Source organism: Colius striatus, chromosome 4, assembly GCF_028858725.1.
Source record: "Colius striatus isolate bColStr4 chromosome 4, bColStr4.1.hap1, whole genome shotgun sequence".
Lineage (NCBI taxonomy): Eukaryota > Metazoa > Chordata > Aves > Coliiformes > Coliidae > Colius > Colius striatus.
The window spans coordinates 52,083,223-52,097,927 of record NC_084762.1 but is presented as its reverse complement, the minus strand read 5'-3'; the positions used below and the strand labels follow the sequence as shown (position 1 = coordinate 52,097,927).

The 14,705-nt window shown below is 40.7% G+C and overlaps 1 protein-coding gene across 2 annotated transcripts in view; it reads left to right on the top strand.

Annotated features, from left to right (window-relative positions):
• The window catches only part of GAREM1 (GRB2 associated regulator of MAPK1 subtype 1), a 107,763-nt gene that overhangs the window by 24,873 nt on the left and 68,185 nt on the right, over nucleotides 1-14,705 (top strand). The window contains exon 2 of one of the 2 annotated variants that reach the window (XM_061995271.1): nucleotides 806-946. In XM_061995271.1, coding sequence (XP_061851255.1) covers nucleotides 806-946 — 141 coding nt within the window. Of the gene's footprint in view, nucleotides 1-805; nucleotides 947-14,705 lie in introns of those variants that run through there. The other variant, XM_061995272.1, reaches the window with a different exon arrangement.

Here is a 14,705-nt window from a genome sequence, read left to right as displayed (position 1 = left end):
TCAGGTAGTGCAAATGGTGGAGATGGGGAGACTACTGGAGGGTTCAGTAGGAACATGGGAAGAAAAGAAAGCTTGATCTCTGTCCATCTTTGAAACGGCTTGACAGGCACCAGAACACAAAAGTACAAGAGAGGGCATTACAAAGATAAGCTGGGGGGGTGGGGAGGTTGTTTCCAATTGATTTTATGTCTGAGAGAGGACTTTAGTGTGTTAAACTTTTTTTTTTTTTCCTCCTCTTTAACTGTCAAGATTAAGTTTACAAACATTGGAATGGCTAATTAAGCAGTGATTTGCAAAAGGACAAAGGCTGAAACCTCTGTATCTGCAAGTGTGATACCCAGTTAATTTATAGTGATGGACACAATTTGACTTCAGATGCCTGTAGGGTAGTGTGATGCTGATCTTTAAACATATGAAAATGTACTTTTTCATTTAAAATTAAGAGCTTTTAAGTATTTGTATTAATTGAGATAATCAGGCATAGAGGTAAGAAAATTCTGTTTATGCAGAAAGCTAAAAAAGGAGCCCCAAAGTCACTACTGAGTAGTCTGGATTACACCTCTGTGGTATTTTATTCATGCATTGAGTTGTTTGGCTGTAGATTTGTTTTCTGTAAGATGAAGTGCTTACATTGCAAAAATGAATACTGTGTAGAATTGAAATTTACTTAATTGGATTTCTGAATATCAAAATGTCTAAAAATAAACAGCAATGAGAATAAAATGTTTATTGTGAAGCTTTCCTAATTATTCATGCAATAAGTGTGATTTGGTTTAAAAAAAAACACCCTGTGTCTGTTTTGCAGGCGAAACTGTCGAAGGCCTTCGAGAGAGCGATTATCTTCTGATTCATTCATGTCGACAGTGGACAACAATTACAGCTCACAGTCTGGAGGAGGGTCACTACGTCATAGGGCCAAAGATAGAAATCCCTGTACATTATGCAGGTAAAGCTACTGTTGACCCAAAATACAGATTCAAAGAGAATGAATTGCCTACCACTTAGACCAATCACTTTGTTTGACAGAGTGAAGCTAAGCCTCTGATGCTAACTGTCTTTAACTTAACTTTTTAATCATGTTACAGAGCGCAAGAGATGCTGTCTTACTCTCAGAGCTACTAAGTAGATGTTTTTCACTGGGCAGCACATTGACAGAACATACGATGCAGAATAATTGGTTTCAGTTTGAGTTTAATGAATTGCCAGTCCTTGTCATCTCTGAATGTGGTGACAAAAGTGTGATGCTTTGAAATATTCAGTCAAAGGTGGAATGGGTTTTATACCTCATTGCATGCTTGAGCTGGAGTATTTCCATGTTAAAAGCCAAGGACCCTTTGTAATAATACTGCAGTTTTACATTAATGATCTTGAGTAGTTCCCTGTCACTGTCTGCCTTTTTGGATGGTGAAGCAAAACTGTGGCAGATATGATGCAAAATCCATATTTATTTTAAGATCTGAAATTATTTTTACTTCCCTAGGAAATTATTTTTAGCACTGTTTCCTAGTGCCTAATGTGCTTATTCACAAGACGGATAGAGCAAGTACCGTATGAGTGGGAAATGCTTATCTTGCTGCAGTAGATTTTAAAAGCTGGAAAGTGTGAACTGAAAGAGCCACAGCTACAAAGCAAAGACTTGGGCTTGGTGTTTTACTTGGTCTTCTGTATAGCCAGTTGTGAACTCAGTAAACTACTTGACTCTTTTACGGTCTCATTTAAAATGTTGGTGCAATGAGAGTGTGCTGAGTTGGACGAGCTGACTGAAAAGTTTTGTTTCAATCATGCCAGTGCTGCCACTGCAGTGATGTGGCTTGTTTCCATGATGAAACACAGTAGGTAAGAAGGCAACTAGTGTTTCTCCTTGGAGCTCACTTCTGGAAGGTTAGGATTTTTTTTTTCCTAAGATGTGTTTAAAAGCTTTGGTCTGATGGCATATACTGTCATAATATACTTTAAGTCTTGATTTTAACGTTCTTAGTATAAACAGGTTCTAGTGTTCTTAGTAACATCTTTTTTTTTCTTTCTTCCTTCCTCCTGGTTGCACAAGCCTCAGTGCAATGGCCAGATTAAACACACTTCACTTCCTTCAAACTGAATGCTGCACTTTAAAATCCTCACTGTGATTCCTGGAAGAATGAGAACAGAAAATAAAATGGGTTTTGGCATGAAAGGAGACTGGATCTTAAGGAGTTTACTACAGCTTGGTTCTTTATTTTTAAAGAAAATTTTTAAAGATCTTTGAAGCAGAGTTCATTGACTTTCCATACTTCCATTCATTCTTAGCTTAAATTTACATAGATACCAGGAAATACCTGAGAATCAGCAAAAGTATCAATGTGCTTTTCTTCTTGGCCTGTATTAATGCAGAAAAAGAGTGTACATTAACTGGCAGAATATGTTTTGATGTCAAACAGTCTTCAGAAAATCCTCTGTCATAGACTCTTATGCCTTTAGAGACATCTTCCATATCCTAAAGATTAACTTAAGCAGCTATGGAGTATAATATGGAGATATATAAGCTAATACTGAGTGTGCTTCCAGTGCTGCATTGTGCAATGCCTTGCCTTTAATGCTGGTGGGGGGATCCAGAACCCCACACTAAAGAGGCAAAGTTTAATCTAGCTGCCTAAGAAGAATTGCTGGCCTGTGTACTGATGGGAAACAGTTATTCTGCAAGCTCTGGAGTTAGCTGGAGCATCTGCTCTGCAGTGAGCTCTGGGAAAGCTGAGAGGTGAGAGACCCTTCAGAATCATTGCCTTTCTGAGCAGGACCTGCAGCTGTGAAACGTTGTGCTGTGAGGTGGTGATTGCTGTGTGAACTATCTGACGTAGCCCTCCACTTGCATGTGAGTGCTTTCCAACTTTGCGGAAAACACAACTAGAACTGTTGGCAGAATGTTTATATCGGGCTGAGCCATTAGGTTTTGGTTTTAGGGGAGGGATTTTATGTCCTTTACAAACATTTATTTTATAAACTGTATTGCTGTATAAGTATTTGACTGACTTTTTTTGCATGCTTTAACTTTAAGCTTGTGTCAAGTAAGATGTACTGCCTACCAGAATGACCCTTAGAGGTAGAACATAAAAGTTCATTAAAATTACTGTCTAGGTTTCTTTTGGCTTTAATGGGATAACTTATCTTTCTTTTAACCCTAGCAGAATCTTAGCGGAGCAAATTGCAACATGATTCTGGTTGCAACAGTTGAGCAGGAAAGGAAGTTGAGGCTCATATTATTCTCCTGAGATTGCAAGTCTGAAGTACCACAAAGTCATCACTCACATTTTTATATACCAGTATAAAGTAAATCTTATTTTGCTACTTAGTAAATCAGATTTTGATACAGTTATTAAACCTAGATACAATAAAGCCTTATTAAAGGGGGAAAATGCTATATGTCACATTTAAGTGAAATCTTGTTAACAGAACCCAAGTTCTGCTGTTCTGCTCATGGTCCTTTCCCTACTGGGAAACCACTACCCTGGTTGTTTCTGTTGGGGATGTTTGACATGATTAATTTTTGGTGTTGCTAAGATCAGTCATATATGACAGCTGTGAGTCTAACCATTTCTTCTTGAATAGTCTTTCCAGTGTCTTCCCTTTAAAGTTAATGTGTCACTGAGTTCAGTTTTCAGGTAATTAAAACCAAACAGCTAATGTGTTTCTGGCTTCTAAAACAAAAGAGGTCTTCATGAATAGAATGGAGAGCAGAACAAAATTACTGTCCTGATAGAGCACTGTCTTGGGATGAGAAAGTGGATTTCACAAAAGTCCAAGGTAAACCATCACAACAGATAGACATTGCTTTGGTGTCCATTGCTTTCCTCAGGTATAATATTCTTATTCAGTAGTTGTAGGAAGGTTCTACTAGCTTTCTGTCTGAACTAGCTTTATAGTGTTCCTTATACTATGTTATCCTTGATAATTTCCACTATGAACACAAGTGTATATCATTCATACTCTCAAGCTGATGTCAAAGGTTGCTGCTAGTTTTAGCTTAGGCAGCACTGTAATCTTTACTTGGATAGATGCCTCCCTTAGCTTCTGGAAAAATTAGTGGTTTATCATCTGGATTTGGAAGATACAGAGCTTGTTAGTGTCTTACAGACTTAGACTTCACTGTGCTGTTATCTGTCCAGTGAAATGCCTTGCATTCCTCTGCAGAGGTACCCATTCAGAGGATATAACCAAGTGATGCTGGTAACTGTGTCTCGGTTGTATTCTGTGATAATTAAAAGGCATTGAAGATGCTGTCTGGGACTTTGAACACTGGCCCATGGATGTTGTCTGACTCTTCTTGTGTTATTTTCCAGGGATATACAGCTCAAGACTATCAAAAGCATTTTTGAGAGTTCATCAACTCAAGCCACAGAGACTTTTTGCTCTCAAGTCTCAGGCTCAGTCTGTTGAAAATGCCTGTGCCATGTGACCTCAGTTCCTTATGTGTGGGACTTACTGATTTCAAAGTTGATGTGGTTGTTTAAAACTTGCTGCACAGGAAAAGCAGCCCAGAGGGCTATGGAGTGACCCAGGTGTGTGTATGTGTGTGTGTATCTCCACCTACACAACATAATCTGTTCTTTCAAAGATGTTGCTGGTATTGGTGAGTGTGTGCAATAAAAGGAGTACTTTGGGGTGGGTTGGCAACATCTAGGTTATTTTGCCCCAAATAGTCACTCCCACATTTAATCAAATCATGACAGGAATTTTAATGTTGTTTTTTACAACCTTATCTCTGCTGTTGCAACTGATGGTTCATTTACTCTTCTGTTTGAAGTTTTTTCCATTCTGATAGAAAAGCTGTTCCTTTCAGATGATGTGTAAAAAAAAAAAAAAAAAAAAAAAAAAAAAAAAAAAAAAAATGAACTCCTACCCCTTACCTTTTCTTTAAGCTTTACTCAGCTTTGCCCAGGGTTTGGAGGGCGTAGTCTCCTGTCACTGCACCCATATGTGTGCTCATAGGAGGCAACTAATAAAGAAAACAGAAATGTTAGTAAGTAACACCCTATTCCAGGGTGTGCCACACTGTAACACATCTGGGGTGTTGGAAATATTCTTCCTGTGAACTCACACCTTCTCACCATGTAGTGAAGGTGTGCAGCTGCTAATACAGAGTAATCGCTCGGTTGCTTACCTAAGTGTGCTGATGGCTGTCTTAATGTCTTTTAAATGAGGAAATAAAAAATCTTGTCATGTGCAGCTTCCCCAGGTGATAATGACTCAGTAGTCCCTTCTTTCGTGTTAGAACTGATGTACAATGAATGTCCTACTGAAACCTGTTCTTACTGGTTTGATTTGTTAATCATGGAGCAGTGCCTGATGGGCCTGTTTTTCACTGCGTCCTGCTAACAAGGAGGAAGACGCTCTCTGCAGTTCTCCTCAAGAATGAACTTGCCTTTGCATTGGAGGAGCTGGAGAGGTCCCTGAGATTTTGCAACATGCAGATGCAGAAGTTTCTCTCTTGTGCCCTAAAGCAGGCCTGTCTGTAAGACAAAATTTTGTGGTCCCAGCAGGCCTGCTGCTGGCTGCTCTGAGATACTCAGACCTTGGTCATTGAGGGAGGAAGGCGCCTGAAGTATGGTGTCAGTTAGGTATCTCCTAGTTGTCTTGAGATGATGACAGCAGCTGCTGTTGCTCAGTACCAGCCCTCAGCCTGATACATCCAGTATGTTGAAGAGATTGGATTTTTACTTTGGTGATACTGAGTATTCGGATGTTTATGATGTATTTGCTCTTCTGTAAATGTTCTGTACAGCTCTCTTTGTGGCCCTGGAATGAAGAGCAAACAGTAGAGCATGTCCTTTAATTGACAGCTTTATCATATCTGCCACCATTTCGTGTTACTTTGGGGACAGCGTGGGTTCTTCCTTGTCTGCTACTGGTGAAGGAAGGTGATGTTGGACAAAGAGCCCTTTGTCCAGGGTTTTGCCTGTCTGGGAAAAGCAGGCAGTGTCAAGAGAGAGCTACACTTGTTCTTCTATGTAAGTGCAGCAGTTCAGTTCTGATGGGGTAATTTTTAAGTTCAAAGAGGTGAATGAGATCTAAGATGGGGAAGAGCATTGCTCTGGAGCAGGGAACTTACTTAGCTGAGCCCTTTGCAACCAACAGGTACACCACTCCCTGAGACAAAATATGATTTGCACTTTCATTTATATTCTGCTTTGAACTTAACCTGGCACCCAACTACCATGTAGTTCTTCTGGGCTTTTGTGCTGTTCAGCTGAATATAACTTCTAGAGAACAGGGCCCAAATGCAGAGCTTCTGAGAGAGGCAGGCTGCCATGTGTCCATGCACTGGTAAACAATTAATGAATGTATGTCATCAGAAGAAAATCAAGAAAAAAAAGAAACAGCCCACATGTTTAACCATCCAGTAGCCAAGTTTTGGGTTTATTTTGGTTTTTTTCTTGAAAATGATTGTATGATCTGAAAAGCAGTTGAAGGTTTCACAGGTACTTCTAATAAAATCATTACAACTAGCATATAGGCTTCATGCTTTTAAAAGACAAATACAACTTCTCTAGCTCTGAATACTTGACCATGTGAATTTTCCTGAGACTTGCAACCCTTTTCTGCCCACAGACAAATAGAAGAAACTTTATTCACTATTCATTTGAAAGTCTGATTATAGAGCAGTACCTGGGTATTGCAGAGAGGGCACTCATTATTGTGAGCAATGTGTACCTCTTCAACTCTAAGCCTGAGATCAGTAATGTCTTAAATAGTTGTAATTGCCCATATAACATCATTACATGCTTTTCTGTCAGGGAAATTATTATGCCTTAAAATATATTTGTCTGCTTGTTTTCAGTTTAATTGCTACCTCCTTTTTCCTCACCAAAACTGAGTTTTTTCTTTTCTGGGCTGTCACAGCTTTGTAGTCTGGAGTGTGTCTTTATACTCTGAATTTTTCAAACCTGGCGCCTTGAAATAAGAGATGAACTATTCTTCCATATGTGAGCAAATATCTATATTTTTAGCTATTTTTTTTCTCTAGACAGTTACCTTCAATAAGTTTAGTTGCTGTTAGACTTCTCTGTGGTTCTGTCTGTTGCTTGACTTTTCTGTGCCTATTTAAATTTTGGCAAATGTCTCTCTGTTGATCTACAGTGCAATATCAAATCACAGGATCAGAATACAGGCACTGAAGTTGCTGACAAAAATTGCTTATTTCTTTTGCACCTGTGGGTACGCATGTTCTTCCTGTCCATCATCTTTCCCCATTAGCCAGTTTGGTGAAGTAGCAGGTTTTTACAGAAGTTTAATGATGTATTATTCTTATCTCTGATCACCTGTATTGGAGAATCTCTTCTACTTATTTTTAAATAAAAATTAAGGAACTTACACTTATGTCTTCAAAATTTGGTTTGCTTGCTTGCTTACTTGATTTTTTTGATGGAGCAGTTTTTCCTGAGCCGAAGGAGTCTATTCTGAGTGTACACAGCACTTGCTTTCTACTGTCATGTACCAACAACTTCCCAGAATGCAAGCTATGGATCAGAAATACCTTTTCAGCATGGAGTGGTGGTTCAAATTTAGCTTCTAGTGAAATGGCAGCGTGCAATTCTTCATCAGGTTGTACTGCTGAGAGTCTTGCACTCTCAGCTTCATCTCTTCAGAGTCAGACAGACTTTTTTGCGATGTCTGGTTTCCTTAAAGTTGTCATCCTCATAAATCAGTGGACTAGGAGACTGCTTCTTTCTCTGTACAGATACAACCTTATGTTTACAAGAGATTTCTGTCATTTACAACAGAATCTCAAGTAAATTCTACAAATTCTCTTTGGTGGATGGATACATGAAAGTTTGTATTCAGCCCTCTAGTGAAACCTCATTTAACTCCTTTAGTTTCCATCCACGTTCCAGTTTTGCCGCCTGATCTATCTGAAATGTTGAAACTCCTGTAGAATCTGTAGCTCTCAAAGACTGTGGCTCTCTGAGGTGATGAGAACAATAGGTTTAATTCGCAGGATAGTGTTATTCCAAGTAATGGAATAAGAGTCAGATTATGTCCCAGAAGTTCATAGCAAGAAAATACCTGCATTTTCTCTCTTGCTGTTCAACCTGGAATAAGAGTTTGTGGTTTCTTGACATCAGTTTATACTAAAAAATGTGTTTGGTTTCATGGAATTTGCTTGGTGCCTTAAAAGAAACAAAAGCTTATGAAGGCAGTAATGTTTTTTCAGTACTATCTCAGTGCGGTACTAGTGGAAATGGAAATATGCTTTTAGATACAGCTGTCTTACTCTCCTTGACTTTGACTTTAGCACAAGTATAATCTTAGAATCATAGAATGGTTTCAGCCGGAAGAGACCTTTGAGATCGAGTCCAGCCTTTGTCCCAGACCTATCAACCACTGGACCATTTCCCTAAGTGCAACATCCATCTGTCTCTTAAACACCTCCAGGGACAGTGACTCCACCACCTCCCTGGGCAGCCTGTTCCAATGCCTGAGAATCCTTCCAATAAGGAAATTCATGACAACCCTTTCAGTAAGGAAATTCCTCCTAATATCCAGCCTGAACCTTCCCTGGTGCAACTTGAGACAACACTGTTCCTGATACAGGCCAGGATGCCATTGGCCTTCTTGGTCACCTGGGCACACTGCTGGCTCATCTTCAGCTGCTGTCAACCAACACTCCCAGGTCCCTCTCTGCCTGGAAACTTTCCAGCCGCTCCTCTCCAAGCCTGTAGCACTGCTGGGGGTTGTTGTGGCCCAAGTGCAGGACCCGACACTTGGCCTTATTGAAACTCATGGCATTGGCATTGGCCTAGCCATTCAGCCTGTCTAGATCTCTCTGTAGAGCTTCCCTACCTTCAGAGGGACACTTCCACCCAGCTTGGTATCATCTGCAAACTTACTAAGGGTGTACTCTATCCCCTCATCTAGATCATTAATAAAGATGTTAAACAGGAGTGGCTTCAGCACTGAGCCCTGAGGGACACCACTTGTGACCAGCTGCCAACTGGATTTAACTCCATTGACCACAACTTGCTGGAGCCAAACGTGTAACCAGCTTTTAACCCAGGAAAGTGTATGCCCATCCAAGCCAAGAACAGACAATTTCCCTGAGAGAATGCTGTGGGAAAGTGTCAAATGCCTTACTAAAGCCAAGGTAGGCAACATCCACAGCCTTTCCTTTGTCCAGCAAGTGAGTCACCCTGTCATAGAAAGAGATCAGGTTTGTTAAACAGGATATGGCCTTCATAAAGCCATGCTGACTGGGCCTGATCACCTAGTTGTCCTGCATGTGCTGCATAATAGGATGATCTGCTCCATCAGCTTCCCAAGCACTGAAGTCGGACTGACAGGCCTGTAATTTCCCAGATCGTCCTTCTGGCCCTTCTTATATATAGGTGTTATATTGGCTGACTTCCAATCAGATGGGACCTCCCCAGTCAGCCAGGACTGCTGATAAATGATTGACAGTGGCTTGGTGAGCACCTCTGCCAGTTCCCACAGCATTCTTGGATATACCCCGTCTGGCCCCATAGATCTGTGCACATCTTACACTTGTTTTTAAAAAAACAAAACAAAACCAGCTCTAAGGTTTGCCTCAGTATTGAACTTTCTGTGTTTATTTGTGAGAAGGGAAAGAGAGTAGGAGGTGAGAGGAAAAACTTGCAGCTTTTACAACTGATGATTTGGAGTATCACGTATTCCTTTTAAACTTCCACAGTTTTTAGCCTGTTACTCTCAGTCTGCAGACTTGCAGCTTGCTGAAAATCAACTATGACCTTATGAGCATTCACTATAAGGTGGGGGTTTTTTTGTTTTATTTCAGATCTCTATGAACAGCAAAGAAGCTGATTTGAGTTGCATCAACTAGGAAAAAACTCTAGAGACTTGTACGGAAGAAATTAACTGGGGAGGATGACTTTTTGAAAGATTGCAGTTGAGGGAGGGCAGAAAGCAGCCAGGAAACTAATTCCCAGAAGACTCAGAGAAGGGCTAAAATCACACAGGATTTGCTTGGCATTGCTTGAATTACTTTGCAGTAGCTCTTGGCTGGTACAGTGGAGTGCTGGGCTCATTTGCATGATGCTATAAAGACTTAAGTGCTTGGGAGAAGGGTCTTAAAAGCTGCCTAACTTAACCACCAGGAAGCTGAGAGGAAGAGGCTGATCCGCACTGGGAATCTGAGGTGTGTTTAGGGCTGCACTTGAGGTTCCGGTGTGATCCCATGTTTGACTGCTTGGGGCTGCCCTAAAGGACTAGCTAGAAGGAAACTGGGAATGTGGCTCCTGAGTTCCCAAGAGGAAGCTGTACTTTTTCTTGAGGTATAACTGAAGAGTTTAAAAGAGAGGAGCTTCATGAACACTACAGCCTGCCCAGTTGGAAAGCTTCTGCCAGAGAGGTTGGAGTAAGGATGAGCTGTCTGTAGGCACTGAAAAGGGATGAAGCTGCTTCACCCTTTCCTACCTTGAAGTAGATGTTCAGGCACGTAGAAAAGCATATAGTTAAAAAAACTTAAGGGGAGTTAGAAGCTCAAAGAGGGTGTGTTAGCCTGTATTCTGTTTTCCTAAAGTAGAAATTTTACAGATTTAATGCCACTCTGGCCTGAAAGTTGACCCTTGATGGGAAAAGAGAATAAAGGGAAAGCAATTGTAAAAGCTATGGTCACTGTTTAAACAGTAGAAGAGTAAATGCTTTCCCTTCTGTGCAAACCTTGAGGAAGAATTTTTATAAACTATGGCTGAGCTGAAAAGTGATGTGTTTTGAGTTTATAGTTCATAACAGATAATGATACCTTTTTTTAATGTCCTATTTTACTCTGGTGTGACGTTGGAGTTTGTGTATTCATATGAATAGCATAGCAGGTGCAGAAGAAAACAAGCATGTGTCACTGCTATGACTTCTTTACAGAGAAAGTTGTAGTCACCAACGCAACTATCCCATGACTCTTACCTGTATTTTTAGTGAATGCTAATAGCAGATAAAGACTTTTGCAGAGTACATTCTTTAATGCTTAGGGGATTTGGATATGGTTTACTGCATACTTTTTTTTAAACTTCATTTGACTGTCTGTTCTGCCTTTGGTTTCACTTTGTCCCAAGTTTGTCCCCTCTTTTTTCTTCACTGATATTCTGCCTTGTTATGTGGTCTAAATCTACATAGCAATTTTGGAGGGAAGAAATTGCCACGAGCCAGTCTACGATGTCTCTTTTAGACTGACTACCTTTTTTGCTTCTTGGGGCTGGAGAGGGAACTGTTACAACTGATCTAACATGGCAAGCAGGCAAGGCAAAAATTATTAATATCTTTCTCTTCTGTAAATACAGAACCCTGCTGGTAGGAATGTAGAGCAGGATTTTTGATAGGTCATGTGTGTTTGGAAAGGGAACTGCAGAGAAATCTGTCACACAGAATGATGTCATCTTGTGAATTTTTGAGTGCCCAAACAGGCTTTTTTTTTTTTTTTCTCCTCTGGAGCTAGTGTTCACTGCTCAAAACAACTGATAGGAAGTGCAGTAGGAATTCTTTGATCAGCATCCTCCCCTTGGAAACAAGCACACTTCATGTCTGGGAACGAGAGCCGGTCATGTCAGTGCTGCCTATTAAAGCAACTGACATCATGGATGTCTTAAGCTTTGACTGAACTACTGTACCAATTGGTGCCAATAGGAAAATAAACCCATGCTATTTAAGCCATGTATAACTCTGTTTATATGGAGTATGTAATTTGTGTGTTTAATTTAGGCTGTGATCCAGGACAGTAATTCTTTTATGTCAGAGAAAGGCACTTCTGTGAGTTTTGAAACTTCAAGGAGTGGGAATATGAGCTGCTTTTCTCTGTTGTGAGCCGTTGTGTAGAGATTCTATGTTCTCAGCTAGCAGAGATTAACATGTTTGGAGGGGGGCAGGGAAGCGGAGAGGAGCTATTAACGCTAATAGCAAAGGTGACCATTATTAACTGGATAGGAGAAACGTGGGTATTTAAAATCTCTTTCTGACCCTGAGCATTAGAGGAAAACTGAAACCTGTGCTTATTTCCATCACACCTTTATGTACAGACATGAAGCTCTGTTTCTTCAACTCATTCCCTTTACTGAAGGTGACACTCAACTCTTCTTCTGAAGCAGAGTGCATGGTTTGATCTCAAAGGTGGGCAGAGCAGGGGCAAAGAAGGAAATACAGCGTACAAGTGTATACTGTGTGGGGGCTTTAATAAGTGTCTTCAAACTAGGAATGCCTGGCTGGTGAGCCACCTGTCACAAAGTCTACAACACTGATAGATGCCACTGTCATCTTGCATCGTTGATAGACTATGTAGAGTAAGAAAGACCTTTTAAATCTAAATGCTAAGAAGGCTACATTTTTCCAGGAAGTCACCTTCACAGCATGCTCTTTAAGTATTTGTCACTGGTTCAACCTTTTCTGGTTCATCTCACATGAATTCTGTATTGCAGTAGACTGGGAGTAGCCAGCCAAGGCTGGTTGGCTGGCAGCATTTGGATGGCTGAAGTATGCTTTTTACTGGCTGTGTCTGTTCCTTGTTGCCTTGTTTCATGGTGCTCACCTGATGCCTCTTTCATTCTGTGTGAGTTCATCATGTGAAAAGTCCTGCTTTTGTCAGGGTGCATGCATGCACAAAAAAGGAAGAGTGACATGTGATTAGGATGCGTGATCACATCTGAAGATTTCTGGTGGTCTTCATAAAAAAATGATAGGAAGTTCTCTTGTTGTCTTCTGCAAGAAGAATAGGTTTGGGGTTTTTTTATGTTTTGTTAGTTTGGGGGTTTATTTTACCTTTAAAAATTTCTTTTACCATTTATAACCTTTTGAACATAGGAGAGCGTGAGATGTGTATCCATAGAGGCAAAGGACTTTTCAGCAGAAAGTACTAATCAGGGAAGGCCCTGTGATAAAATGCCTCATGAGCCTCTGCATTTCCAAACTCAAAAAACAAAGGCCCTGTACGCCAAGTGGGACTACTGTGAAGCTTGATGGGAAAAATGAGATCTTGGTTAGGTACATGAGCAAACTGGGTTGCATTTAGTTCTTTAGCTACTGTGTCCCTGCTAATTGAATTACTAGGGTTCAAAGTGTGTGTGAGCATTTAAGAGAATTGCCACACAAATGACATTGAAAAAAAAAAAGAAAACCAAAGTAATACTGTGTTTAAGATTCATGGGTCTAAGTTGAGACCTTCTTATGAGTGTGACTTGGAAACCCAAAACCAGCTTCTGCAAAGGATATGTTCTTCACAGTTGGTAGAGAGGAAGGGCTACATCATCCTGGGGTGCAGGATGAGAACTACTCAGAGTGGGAATGAGAGTTGCAGTGTGACAGTAAATCAGCTTTAGCCTTCTCTAGACACTGTTGGGATGTTGGATGGGGGTAATGTTCATTATTTGAAACTGTTTATGGTAATAGTTCTATCCTGTGAATTGCTTTTGTATCCTCCAGGAGGGCACTTGCTTTAGATACATAACCTGAATTTAGGTGAGCTTTCTAACTAAAATTAATGGAGAAAATGAGTTTGACTTCAGACTGATAATGTCTTAAAACATGTACGTAAAAGCACCGTGTAAATAGGAGACTGACAGTTAAAATAAGATCTAGTATGTGTATGTTCCTATCTGAAAAACTACTTTATCTGATTTTTTAAAAAGAGGCTTGAGTTGTACTTGAAATCCTAAGGGTTTGGGGTTTTTTGCTTGGTTGGTTTTCCTTTTTGTCAGTTTGATTCCTGGTGGCTGATCACTACCGCATTGCAGGAAGCCTATGTATGCCTGTTGACTACTAGTGTTTGTCTAGGGCTGTGGTAGTACCAGCACTGCTACAGACACACAGCATGGTTTCAAAATCTGCAAGAGCTCTTCTAGATAGGTGATGGTGAGCGGATGTGCTTGTGCTGCTTTCTCAAGCTAGGGGCACAGTGCACAGACTTCTCAATGGCAGACAAGGTTAGCCGATCTTGTCAGCTTATACTCCTCTAGTCTTTTTGCTGGGTGTGGAAATGAGCAAGGGCAATGTTGTGGCAGTGGTAAGGAAGGGGAGGAATTAGGGGCCTGTCAGTGTTGGAGAGGGAAGAGGAGACAAAAGCAGCAGCCTGGGTGGCAGTGCAGTGGAAGACAGGATCATGAAGAGGTAGTGGGAGTGAGGCTCTCCTCTGGGAGACTGGAAAGTGCCAGCCTTGTGAGGGTGAGGTACTCTGCCTGTCCCACCTTGGCATCAAGACTCTCATTTCCAACTGATAACCTGCCCTGAGCACCAAGTGATTATCCGTACCCTGATGCTTAGGAAAAATTCTGGTACCATTTTAACAGTAATTTGCTTTGCTGGTCTGCATTTCTGGTTAAAACTCCAATGGCTAGAGTTAGTCTGTCTAGAAGAGAGAGACATATGGCAAGCAAATGGCCCTTTTTAATGAGCCTCCCACTCGGCAGTTGGCTGCTCATCGAGTTTGTGTGTGGCACGGCCTTAGAGCAGCAACTTATTGGCAGTAAAAAGAAAAAAAAATATTCTGCAGCCTTTTGGTGGACTTTCTTTCAGGGAGAGAGGGAACTGATCATAATGTGTAAGTATTAGAGATTCACAGTCTCACGTTAGCTTCTTCAACAATTTGTTAACAAAACTGTGAGAAAATGTTCAGAACCTAGTTTGGAAAGCTGGAAAATATCCAGTTCTTTACCTCTCAATGGTGGCTGCATACCGGATGTACTTTTTTCACAGCATGTGGGGTTTTCTAATGATAAATAAAA